At 44.0% G+C, this 13410-nt stretch overlaps 1 protein-coding gene across 10 annotated transcripts in view; it reads right to left on the reverse strand.

Moving 5' to 3' along the window:
- Positions 1-13410, reverse strand: part of TACC1 (transforming acidic coiled-coil containing protein 1) — a 503193-nt gene that overhangs the window by 226082 nt on the left and 263701 nt on the right. For all 10 annotated transcript variants that reach the window (XM_069214007.1, XM_069214008.1, XM_069214004.1 and 7 more), the window contains one exon: positions 10938-11053. Coding sequence is in view for 7 of the 10 variants with exons in the window: in XM_069214004.1 (XP_069070105.1) it covers positions 10938-11053 (116 nt within the window). In the remaining 3 variants the exon portion in view is untranslated. The remainder of the gene's footprint in view (positions 1-10937; positions 11054-13410) is intronic.

Here is a 13410-nt window from a genome sequence, read left to right on the forward strand (position 1 = left end):
ACATCCATGTCAATATTTTATCAAATGAATAACTGAATGAAGATGCTTCCCCTGTGATAGTAACAACAGATTTTTGTATCTGAACAAAGGTGAAGTGGCACGTGGAAAGTTACAAGACAAAAAATATGATTATATGTTGAGTTTAAGGATTTGGAAAGGATTTAAAAACAACATTTACCCAAATGTTGCTACAACTTATGTTTACTGCGAAATAATTTCAAGTAAATCACCAGAGGGCCTGCTCACAGGATCATAAAAGGGGTATATTACACTCCCAAAATCAGATAAATCGATCAGTATCAACAGGCACTGAATTACTAAATGTTTTAAAGTCTCATTTTACATCTGTATGATTGCCTAAATGCTTCATGAATCTTTAACAGAAAACAATCAATCATCTACACAGTTGATTACTCTGACTTTGTAAGATTATTGCTCTTAGCTGTGGTGACAGCCAAGCTGAGGACATATTCAAGGAGCTCTTAGAGCCGAATATACGCTGCTCTGACGGCCTTGTACAACCGCTTTGCACAGCCGTCTTCACCAACGTTAATCACGCTACACAGAGCACAAATGTAATTATCAGGATCACGCAGTGCCAGCGGCATCTACATGGCCACAGCGAGCAAACGCCTGCTGTATGTCTATTTAAAAGCAGTGATGTCACACACTGAAACAGCAGCCCGCCTTCGGTGGGTTTGCTTTCTCTGTGCATCACACGACAAATAAAAGCCATTGCAGTAATCATTCCTGCTCTACAAACTCTTACAATGTCGAGTCGTTCAAAGTGTGCTGGTTACTCAAACCCATCGTCATCATTATAGCCAATCGGTATGGTTTTGGAAAAAAACGAATAGATTGTGAGCACGCGAAAGGGGCAAAGTATGTTTAAATGTTTATCTCATCAGAATACGTTTACGGTGGGGATATATAGATCGAAAAAAGATAGGGAATACATGTGTTAGCATGTTTTAAAATCGTGTACATGCTGCTGTAGAGGTGTGCTACAGATGTAGTGCACTGTATAGTAGGTGATCGCTGTTTTATGATTTGTTCTACATTTTCTGGACGTTGCAATATTTTGCTCTATGCAAGTGTTTCTCCCTTTCAGACCGTAAGTCTTCCTAAAAACAATGCCTCGTGTAGATCTACGAGCATCCATGTAAATTTATTTGTGGGTAAGGTAATACGGAAATAAAAGATTGGTACCCCATAACGTGCAAATAAGGTGGTGGAAACACAGTAGCATATCCGGGAGTTATTTTTAAGAGGGCACTCATTGGGCTGCAGATTAAACTAGTGGGACCACCAACAAAGGGAAATTGTGTAAAGTGTGTGTCTGCATTTGAATATATTACATACATACACACACACATAAATACACATACATATGCTTAAGGATTTAAATGTAACCTGCATCTATGCACCTATCAATATAGGCACTCCTATATATGTAGCATCAAGTAGCGCCTCAAAGAATTGCTTTCTGAAGTGAAAAGTAGCTGGACATATTAATGTGTGTTGCAAAGTACGTGTTTGTTTTTCTCCCTGCATTTCTCCTAGCACTGAGCCACAATCAACAGCTACAAAGGTGGGGTACAAAGGCGCCTTGTAGCTGGCGCAAGACCCCACCAGAACCCCCTCGAGAGACACTAGTGTGAGACCTCAGGTGTATGACAGAACTTGTACCCGTGGTGCGAATATTAACCCGCGGTCACCTGGCTGCTAAATAACAGATGGTTATTGTGAACCAATTCAGGAGTAGTCTTTATACTAACATGCCGGGATTTCTGCTCCCCTCCATATGCTGAAAGTATGGCAAGGCTCACAAACACTTCGGCAAATAATCCATGACCGAATATGGAACAGTAAGTAACTATTCGAATATTTGGGGTATTTCTAGGCATCTCCTCTGAGATCTAAGTGAAGACAGGAAATACCTGCACTTCCAGGATGCACTGACAATAGGGACGCTTGCTTAGTCAGAACACAGGTGACCATGGAGTGCGTTATGGTTAAGCAGCACGAACACTGAAGAACGTGTGGATTTTCAAATTTCCAACGAACCATTCTGGTTTAAGTTAAAATTCTAGGTACCATAACAGCTTTGCACTCCTGTGTGTGGTTCAATAAAAGGTATAACACTACAGGACAAATACAACAGTTGTACACCATGTGAATCAGTACTTCACAACCACATTCAGAACAATATTGCTCACACTCAAACTACAGAAAGAGGGCATTGTGATTTATGAATTGTATGGGCATGATAATTTCAGGAATACGTAAATTGCAATGCTTACAAAAACATTTAGAGTGCATACAATTATTTAATTGTGTGTCTTGAACATTTTAAACAAAGGTTAAGATTAGGCTTTGTTGGTTAATTTCGGCCCCAGGGATCAGATCCCCCAGGGCCTGGCACAATTTTATGGGGAGGGGACACCCAACATCTTCCCTGGGCCGATTTCAGCCCCAGCAATCCCATCCAACTGGGCCTGCCAACATTTTTATGGGGATGGGAGCATGCAGCTCCCCCAACGCCCCCCGTGCTGACTTTGGACCAGAGGACCCTCATCCTTCAATGCCTGGTGCAAAAAAATGTGGGTGTCCTATTGTTCATCCAGGTCACCCACCAATAGTGTAGTTGGAAGCTATGGAGGGAGCCCCGCAGCCTCTTTGGCCCCAGCCTGCTCCTGCATCCAGTGGGAGCAGACACTGCTCCCAGTCACAGGGAGCAGCTTCCGATGATGTTACCTGCATGCAGAAGCAGTATTTAGATCGGTTTCCCTGCTGCCTCACTGCAGGCAGGGAAACAGATTCATAGTCTGCTCCCAGCAGGCAGAAGCATTTCTGAAGCTCCTGCTTGCTGGGAGCAGTCTTAATGTTAGCTCCCACTTGGCAAGAGATTGAAAAATGCCTCCGCCAAGCGAGAGTAAACATAGATTTCCCTGCTCGCGCTGCTGCAGGCGGGGAAACTGCTATGTACCGATGGTGGGCTTATTGCAACATAGCCTGAGAGCCAGCCCTGTGTTATTGGGGTCCCCTGAGTCTTTAATGGCTCAGGGAGGGGGCCCACATGGCCCACCCTCCCTTAAAGGAATCTGCTACAGGGTGGGCTCACAGACTTGTTTCAGGTTCAGGGTGGGGTGGGCACACAGCCCATTCCCCATTTTAATTTCAGCCCTGGGGTAGGCTACATGGGTCCTCACAAGGCTCAGGTGGGGGCCATAGAGCCCCCTCCCCATTTTCTTATATTTCAGCCCAGGGCTGGGCTCCTCTGGGCCTCTTGAGGCTCAAGGAGGGAAGCCACGCAGCCCCTCTCCTCACAAATAGTAATATCAGCCCCAGGGGTGGGCTCCCTGGGGCCTCCTGAGGCGTGCAGAGGGGAGGCTGTGCACCCTTTCCCATTTTCATATGTTACAGCCTCCCTGGTGGGCTCCCTCCCCATGGAAATAATGTTGGCCTTGGAGGTGGGCTCACCGGGGCCCTTGTGGCTTGGGGAGTGGGGCTGTGCATCCTCTCCTCTCCATATACACAATTTTTTGACCCCTAGGTTGGGCTCGTCGGGGCCTTTGGAGGCTCGGGGAGGGGAGCCACACAGCCACCCCTCCCCTATATGAAATTGGCCCTGGGGGTAAGCTCCCTGGGGGCATTGGGCATATAAATGAGGCCCGTCTGCCATTTTTCTTTTTTTTTTATGCCTCAAGTGTCTTGCTGGATCCCGGGATATCTTTTTCATTTTGGGCCTGGGCGGGTCCCTCTGAGTGCCCCCTCCCACATCCCATGGGCCTAGGGGGTCAGGGTAAACCTACCCTGCCAACGGATTTACAACAAATAACAAAAAGCACAATCTGTGTGCCAATACTAGCTTCCTGTCGAATGTGGTGTAATTCCGTTGAACAGTTTTTGCTACGGCCCATCTTTAAGTCTATGGAAAATGTACAGGGATTTTGAGTTTTGAGCCCACCACTTTCTTCGCAGTCCCCATTTGAAGGATCACCCGAAAAATGTCCAGGAAGCAGCTGAGGTGGATGAAATTTGCTTTTTGGAAAGTTTTGTGAACATTTGTCAAATGGGGCCAAAATAATTAGCAAACCAAAAAAAAGTTCTATAGATAAGCAGACATAACTATAACTACCCAGTAGCAACCGCCACTAGGAGATATATATATATATATATATATACACACACACACACACACACACACACGTATACACACATAGATAGTAGGGTGTTAGGAGAGACTGGCCTTTCCGCTGAGACATCTCTCTCAAGTGGGTGTAGGTACTAGTGAGTGGAGCGGGACTGCCCTTTCTTCTCAGCACTCTCTATCCGATGAGTGAGTGTAAGTAGCAGGGTGTGTATATAAACTGACCTCTCCTGTTAGACCCAACCTCTCTCTCAGATGATGGGTCTGCGTAGTACAGTGCGGGAAGAGAGACTAGCCTCTCTGCTGGGACCTCTCGCAGATGACGGGTGTGCATAGTATGCGCTGTCCAGGGACAGTCCTCACTGCTAATACCCCTTTCTCTGATAATGAGTGTGCATAGCAGGGTGTGGGTAGAGACCGTACTTTACTCACAACTATTATCAAGCCAATGGACATAAATAGTAGACTCTAATAAACACCATCTCCAGTAAACCTCCTTCTCACAGTAGCAAGTGTGCATACTACAGTAGATTAAAAGATATTCTACTACTTTCTACTTTTCAAGATCCTGAGAGAGTCTCGCAAGATTGTATTTTTTTTTTAAAGTATTAACTAGCTACTTATCACAGTACTTACCTGTTACACGCTTTCTATCACAAACACCACAATATCTATTCCTACTACTACAATGCATTGTGACTTCATCTACTCATTTTAACTATTCACAATCCCACAAGAGTCCCATGAGATCATAAAAATTAGTTAAATACAATATACATTTCTAATCTTCATAATCGTTACTCCTTACACACCTTCCCTTTAAAACTAAGGGAACGGCATGCCCTTCTGCAGCCCCCTATATAGCTTTTTTACTTATTTTCCACAAATACCTTTATTTTTTCCCACAGTAACCATTAACAGTGGCCATTTCATTCCTAACACTCCAACAGCCAGCCAGTCAGAGAGCTTGCTTCTTATGGACTTGAGAGCCTCTCGCTCCCTTGGAAGTGTGAGGCTTCATGGGAAAAACGGGCCTCCCGACCATTCACAGGGCCCCATTTTTTATTTTGCGCTCTTGTGGGAGGCTTGTGGCACTCTCACGAGCCCAACTGCCAAAATATAAAACAATTTTTTACTCTTAATTTCTCAAAAACTACTGAACAGATTTCCTCCAAATCACAAAAAGCACAATCTTCAGACCAAGATCTGGCTTCCTGACAAAATTGGGATCATTCTGTTCAGCAAACCTGTCTTAAAGAAGTCAATGGAAAATGCATGGAGATTTGTGTTTTGGGACCCCACTTTTATTTTTGTTTCCAGGCCCCACTTGACAGATTGCCCTGAACTTTTCCAGAAGGAGCAGAGGTGGTTGAACATTTCTGGGGAAACTTTGTAAAGATTTGTCAAACAGGGCCAAAGTAATTAGCAAACAAAATAAAAGTTATTTCTATGGAAGAGCAGACCTAACTATAACTACCAAAGGGTGACCACACTAGATAAATGTTTTCTGTGAGCTACTAGCAGGTCAGGAGTCCACCACATTTTGAAGGGTGGCGGGTAGGGCAATAATTTTATGTTACCCCAGTTGGATAAGGCATTTGATTAGCATGCTCTAAGTTGTGGCAGACTGATGAGTAAACCCAGAGGAGGCCAGAAAGCAAAATTACATCAGATTGATATTTTTCATTATTTTATACAATATGAATTCAACACCACTCATTCTTTCTTATAGAGACATATTTTCGATACATTATTCTAATTAAAAGTGAATACTGAGGAGAGCTTAGTACTTTGAAAGAATTACATTGATTGTGTCATAGTTTGACGATTTATTGAGTGATGCATTGGAATTTGGTAAAGTAAAACACAAAAGTTGTAATAAAAATAAAGCGAATTAAAGGGGCCTGTATTTTCTCCTCCAAATGCAGAAATCTGATGACAATAAGTACTTCACTTTGCCCACCACTACTCCGCTCTCAGTCCTCTTCCCGATAATCTAAACAGGCTCCTCAGCCTTCATACTAACTGCGAGCTCTGCTGAGTGAAGGCCTGGAATGTAAATTCAGGAGCCTCTGCTATTCTGGGAAACGACTGTACATTCTAATGTTGCTCAGGCACGACTGACCCACATTATTGTGGCTTGAGGGGCATACAAACCTGTTGGAAATGTGATACTCCAGCTGGCCTTCTGACCAGAAGAGATCTTCCTCGTGCTTATCCCAGCAATCAACATCCCCAAGCTGTTTCTGCTCCTCAGTCATTCCCCCCGCTGATAATATTCAAAGATATCACACAAACACACCCCATGCAGGCCCTTAACAGCTGCGACAGAAGCAAAGGCAAACAGCAGCGACTGAGGGCAAGCCCTGCACTGACCCATACAACAATGGAAGTATTTCTGCAACAGGCCGCCAGAAGAGAGGGTGGGGGCTGGGCAGCGCAATTCCCGCGTTTTCTTCCCCAGTGCGTAAAAAAAGTTTTCTCACAAGACGTTCAACTACATCATAGAGGAGCTACAAACGGATGGCGCAGCTGTGCAAAGCTCCCTCATTGATAGACGCCGCGGTGCGGGTGGAGGCGGGGCGGTGGCAACGTTTGAGGAGAAGTCTGGAAAAACAGCACATTCCTTTAATGTGATTGTACTTCCCCTTATCAATCTGCACAGGACACTTTGCCAGCCGAGGCCTGCCTTTAAGTGAATTAGTGTCTCAGTGTCCGCAGTGTCTCTCCTTTCACGGACTGTACGGGATACTGGGGAAGGAAGCTGGAGAGATGCCAGTCCACGGAGCCCTGAAGCTTAAAGTTACTGCCGAATACAGAGAAATAAATTCATTAAAGTTTCAAAAGAACAAAAAGTGCAACTTCCTCATAAGTAAGACTCTAAGTGGGCGGGTCCTACTAGGCTCTCGCAAGTCACGACCCACAGCCCCGTATAGATCCGTCTCCCACTGTGAGGCTGTCACATGAGTGGATTTCACCAGAGAGGGAAAGAAAAGAGTGTCTCTTATCGCTGTATTTAATGGCAATCAGTCCCGCCCTATCCCAGCTGCATTTCGACCAACTAAGCATTGGGCGGGGCAATCAGTCACAATGCTTACTTGGAGAAGGCCAAAGACATAAAGGAGGCGTAACTACTTAAAAAAAAATATATATACGGTCTAATTAAATGTGAATACAATGTCTAAACAACGAGTCAGAAAACCAATCGCTGAAAGATACTAAAACAAATTGCTCAACTTTGTGCTGTTTGCCAAGCCTCTTGAATTCAACCCAGGCGCAAGAGACTCTACCTGTTGGAACACATTAAACATAGGGCAAGGGGCACAGATCAAACTGAGAATATATATATAAAAAAAGAAAACCTTTAATAACAATCAGGACTTTATGCAGGTTGTCCGAGCTCTGATGCTTAACATAAGCTATGGCAATGCCCTTGTGTCCCAACTTTTCTAAAGCTAGGCTTGCACCCCCATAAACAGCACTCCTCGCTGCAGCAGCTCATGCGGGGGCCACCAGCAGTAAATACAACATCGCCCCAGTGCTAAAAGCGCTCAAATGGTTCACTGGAACCAAGATGCTCTCACAAGCTCGCCTGTTTTTCCTATGAACAGGGCCATTGGAATTATGCGGCAGCAGAGGTCTAAATTATGCAGCAAGGATGAATAAGTTATTCAGCAAAAAAAGGCAAAGAATGCAGTGTAACACAGCACATTTTGATATAGCAGTATTATCTTATTTTGTCATTTTTACACAAGTAAACACTGTCTGTGCAAAGGTTTCACCCTGTTAGTACCAGTTTAAACACCCAAATACAATAAGCGACAAGGAGACCTAGTCAGTCAATCTTGAAAAAGGCCTTCAACTGTGCGGCAACATGTCACAACATTTTTAGTAACTTTTGGTCCATTTGAGCTAGCAACAATATTTTTTGTTAAAATCTGCAGATTATGCAGCAGATGATAAAGTATGTGGCAAATGTGACAAATCCATAATTATGCAGAAAACGCCTGGAAATCAGATAATTCCAGTGGCTTTGCATACAAAGCAGTGAATCTACACACAACAAAACCCCCATTGCAACAACGTAAAATTTCCGAGTAAGGCTGCTCTTCTATCACAAGAAGTGCTCCAGTCTGGAAACACCTAAAAAAGCACACAAAACACTGATGCACATTTTCTCCGAAGTGGTCCCGAAAATATGGAATTCTCACTCCTTCAGGAAAGCTCCCCTTCGAATATGAACTCAAAACATTCTTGGCGGTCAAGTAATATCATTAAGTTATGTCTATGTTTAATCTTATGAGGCATGCATGAACCCTGGATTTCTAATTTGCTGGTCACTTTCCCCAAAGTTAATATAGCATGTATGTACTAAGACACTATTTTAGCCAATTCAGACTTATTCTATGTTTTGTATGCTCAACTGTGGCATGTGTTTGTCAATATTTTACAATCATCTGCACGTGTATGGACCTGCCACGTACTTCTTTTTTTCCAAAAGACCCCTACTCCAGCAGTATATTATTACAAGTTAAAAGTTGTAGATACCTATAAATGTCATACCATATGATCCTCTGCTCTTGCTAGGACTCGTCTCAATAACTTCACAATGTCACTGATATTTGCCTGAACATCTTTCTTATGTTGGCTTGTAACATCATACATACGCATGTCTATACAGAAAGATGTTTTCTCACTGCACCCATTCCCTGTGTACTGTACAGTGCTCTGAAGCCCTTCAGGCATGCCTGGTGCTATGGAACACCCTGTAAATGAATGCATCTTCTCTTCAAGGTATGCAAGCAATGTAGCATATCTACTGAATGGGTTCAGAGCGAGTGAATAACCCCACTTACATACCCTACAAAAACATGAACTTGTGACTTGCAGGTTATTCCTGGATCTCTGCAAGACGTGTGTATCCAAGGAGTTCTCCCGCTATTATTCAGAGCTGGGACCTGCTCAGTACAAACAATCCTGAGCAGAAATTAACTTATCTTGCAAATAATAGGAGCTGAGATCTATGGAATACACTTATCACTGCACCTGGCACATCTACACATTGAGCTCAATTTCCTGCTGCCTCACGTGGCCACCAAACATAACATAGCTTCATGGGTGGAGTTTGGGGTGTTACACCTCACAAATTAATGAATTTTCTGATAAATAGTTGGGTACAGGTGCTTTCAGTCAGGTATGGCGAGATGTCCATCGGATTTCACCAGGAATTTCTGCATACACACAGACAAAAACACACACTCTCTCTCCCTCTGTTTTGAAAGTCCTCGAAAATACTGGTTATTTTACAAAATATTAGGTTTCCTCTTAGTACTCCTACCAATTCCTCTCCCTTTTCACTGCCTGTTGGTCCCCTCTCATGCACCCTGCTAGTCATATAATGTGTGAAAACATTATATGCCAACCTGGTTGTCGGACAATCCGAAGCTCGCCCCCCTCCCCCAACCTTACTGACCAAGCTACTGCCCTGCCAGCAAATTAAGCCATAGGAAACATCAATGAGACAATGTTCCCACTGTGGAAGTCTGAGTTACTTCAACGACACAGGTGCAGATTCAATGGCTAACACAGTTTTTCCTCTCTTGTTTGATGTGAAGAGAATGACTGAGTTGATTAATACAAACACTTGGTACCCTGCAAATTTTAGAAAATGTGTTTTTTTTTGGGGTTGTTAATTGTGAGGTAGTCAAGAAAGATTACAGATCATTTGCGTCATTCCTTAGCAGATGGATAAGAGTGGTAATTATGCTGGCCTAGACTCATGCAGGGAAATTACTACCTGGGATTGCCCAGGCTAGCTCTACAGAGGAATGGTGGCCTTATGGGCAGAATGGTGCGGCTGCTACATGGGCAAATCCATTGACATTTGTCAGTCGCTACAGACGCGGGGAAATGTGCTGGTGTTTGGCACAAAGAGATACATATTAGTCAGTATGAATGTGCAGTTGCTAACAGGAATTGTGTCCCGTTGGGCGTTATCTTCTGTTTTGTTTGTGATGGGTTTGCAAAGAAGTCGATTTGCTTTGGTAGTCCTGCAGAAGTTAGGGCACAATGAGAGCAGGTGATGAGGTAACACCTAGATTATTTAGCGGAAATGTTAATTTTTCCAATTCTGCATTCTTTCTCCCGTTATTTATGTTTCCTGCCTCACGCCCTCGGTCCTTGGCAGAGATGGGAGCTTAAATATTAGAGAAGAAACGACGACGGTTTGTACCCCTCACATAATGGGTGGCTCTTAATAGAAAAGGAAGAAAGCTAGCTTGGGAAGGGAGCCGTTAGTAGGGCAGAGACCACCATTTCAAAAGTAAGCAATGGGGCAAGGAGGGAAGGTGAGAAGGTAAGAAATACATCCTCACAAGCACGCAGTGATGTAATTTTACTATCCAAAGATATACTAATGTACAAACCCACCTGCAATTATAAAATAACGTACAGTTATTTATTTAATAAATGTATCTCCAGGACTCTGTAGCCGCACAAGGCAAGGACACGTAGCAGTATAAAAGGTATGGGACTCAGAAGAGTGTTATGATGAAAAAAAAACCTAACCACCGCTGAAATGTGTAGCTGACCATTGTTAGTAATACAACTGTAATGTCTTCCCATCATTGCACTGCACATGACCTTACGAGTAACAATATCACAGGCCGGCTGGATCACCAACTGTTCGCTGGTGATGTAACCAGAGGTCGACAAGCCAAAGAGCACAGCTGACACCTGCAGCACCAGCCAAATAAAAGCGCGCGCCATGCAAATGTGTACTCACCATGAGCCCGGGCCTGGGGCTTGTAGGGCCCCGGCGGCGGGTCATAGGGCTCGCGCACTGGAGATGGAACCGGAGTTTCCGCTTCAGGTGTATCAAAGTTACCTTCAGAGTCCGAGCTGCCGAGGGAGAGAAAAACAAGGTGAGCGACTCCTGTCAACAGCTGCCTGGCGCATTCTTCAAATTCCACAGCTATTACTGCCCTGACACAGGAGCCTCAGACTCCAGCCAGGCTGGAGAGATAGGCGGGAAACATGCTGCTGCCTGCGAAAGGGATTCAACAAGCAACACAAACAACAAAACAATACTTTACTGTGGGGCAGTCCACGTCAGCCCATGAGGGTCGAATCGAGCCACCCCTTTCAGCTTTCCACATAACTGAAAGGTGCATATAATGAACCTAAAGTAACCTACTGACCTAGTCACTGACCGCCCTGAGAAGGGGTCCAGGACCGGCCCTCCTGTACCAGAGTTCGACGCTCCTGCTTTTTGTTTGTTTATTTTTTACAATAAATGTGAGTTTACGCGTTATGCCAAAGTTCGTGTGGATGCAATATTTTTACATAAGGGTTTCTGACTCTCTAAGCGCCCCGCTCAATGGTTTCTGCAGCACTGATGGCCTCATAACAGAGGAACTCTAAAAGCTTCGACCAGGCGTTAATGTGAAATGGTAGGTCCATTGCAAAGTTTAATTTGCCACCTTTCAGATGCCAATTGTCACACTTGAGTGTGTAGCTAATACCAAATAGGTGAAACATTTGCGTAGAATATAGATACTCACAACATTTTCCCAGGGGCCACAAAGTATGGGCTGCGGTGAGTCCGTGGACTAAATTAATGCTAGCAGGATGGGACTGAAGCTTTGAGGGTGGTTAAATGGTGCATGACACTTTATTTGCCTCTTTTCCTTTACTCCAGTTAGGTAATAAATGTAAGATTCCCCTAACATCTTTCTGAATGTTAGTGCTATCTGAAGTAAACAGCAGCCCACTTCTGCTCTTAACCCGGGGCTAAACCCAGGGGCCGCATGTGAAGGTTGGGAAACCGAACTTTGAGTATCACTGGCCTAGAAAGTGTTCACATGTGTAACATGACAAAAATATGAAGTAATACTGCCAGAAAACGTACCATATTGCATTGTATAACTTTACTTTTTTTTTTTTTTTTTGCATAAGGGTGGCTACATTCCTAGCCGAGGGTGTGCGCACTCTTCAGTGGTGCACAGTAAGCACTGTGTATACTATTGAAGGGTATGTGGCACTTGTTTGTTGCGTGATGTATTTCAACCTTTTTGAGGATTGTGTCACTTTTGCATTATTTTGGCTTTAAGCTGATAAAGTATGTTGTTGACTAGTTTCCCTATTATTGGGCACATGGCATCAGTTAGCATACTGACGAGGGGTAAAGGAACAAGCATGGGCATATACTAATGGGTTACAGGGCAATAAGGGGGTACTGTTAATTCCATCGTGCCTAAAGTGATGCCATCATGCTAGTAGTCAAGAACTGGAACTCTATGGGCTCATTAGTAGCGATGTCTATACTGTTCAACGTTATTAATTTGGAATTGCCAGGGAATAGGTTTTAAAAAAAGATTTGTAGTATGACATATTTGGAAGAAAAATATGCAATTTTGAACAAAATTTTACAATTTCATCAATATTTCTACTAAAACTAAACCGATAAAACAAGTTGCATTGCACAAAAAAATGGAACGTTCATCTCTTCAAGGCACACCCATTTCGAGGTAGAATCACTCAGATATAAAAAAAATCCGGTCTCATAAGCAGAGCATCAGATGTGGGTCCTAGTGCAAAGTCAGACATTTTGGGTCCTACTTTTGATACTGTGGACTATCTGGTAAGTGCAGACTGCCTTGACTAGACCAACTTGTCTAATACAAAATGTGCATCAATCCACAATGTGAAAACTCCTGCAAACTGTCTTTCAGCCACCTCTCTGGGCCGACACCTTGCACCTGCCAAGGTTTGCCGGGTTCTAGTTGTTCAGTGGCTCATCTGTGGGGCCCAGCTGTATTGCATCCACTCAAAGACAGTACCAGTTCTGGGGTTCAGCCATTCAGCTCAATGGGGGAGCCAAGGCAGCCAGTGAGGCAGACTAGAGGGAAGATAGATTTATGTTTTTGTTGGAGGATGTAGTGACACATCCATGCCTCCCCTATGAGAACTCCACTCCCTGACCTTGCAGCCTCTAGAGATTCAATGTTTAGGCTTCAGGGGTCGTGTAGTCCATTTGTTGACGACAACTCCTGAGGCAGGTCATGCTATTTCTATCGTTAGGCAAACAGCCTCTAATGGGTAACAATGTGTCTAGGAGGTAAGTGAGCAATAACTCTGAGAAGGACAGTGGCACCAAGGTGAGCTGACCATACCACCTTCACATGCCTTTCCTTTGAGGTACACATGATGTGTCTGCACAGTATTCAGCTACCAACGGCACGGCGTCAAAAGGCTTC

The sequence above is a fragment of the Pleurodeles waltl genome, chromosome 11 (genome assembly GCF_031143425.1).
Source record: "Pleurodeles waltl isolate 20211129_DDA chromosome 11, aPleWal1.hap1.20221129, whole genome shotgun sequence".
NCBI classification, from domain to species: Eukaryota; Metazoa; Chordata; class Amphibia; order Caudata; family Salamandridae; genus Pleurodeles; species Pleurodeles waltl.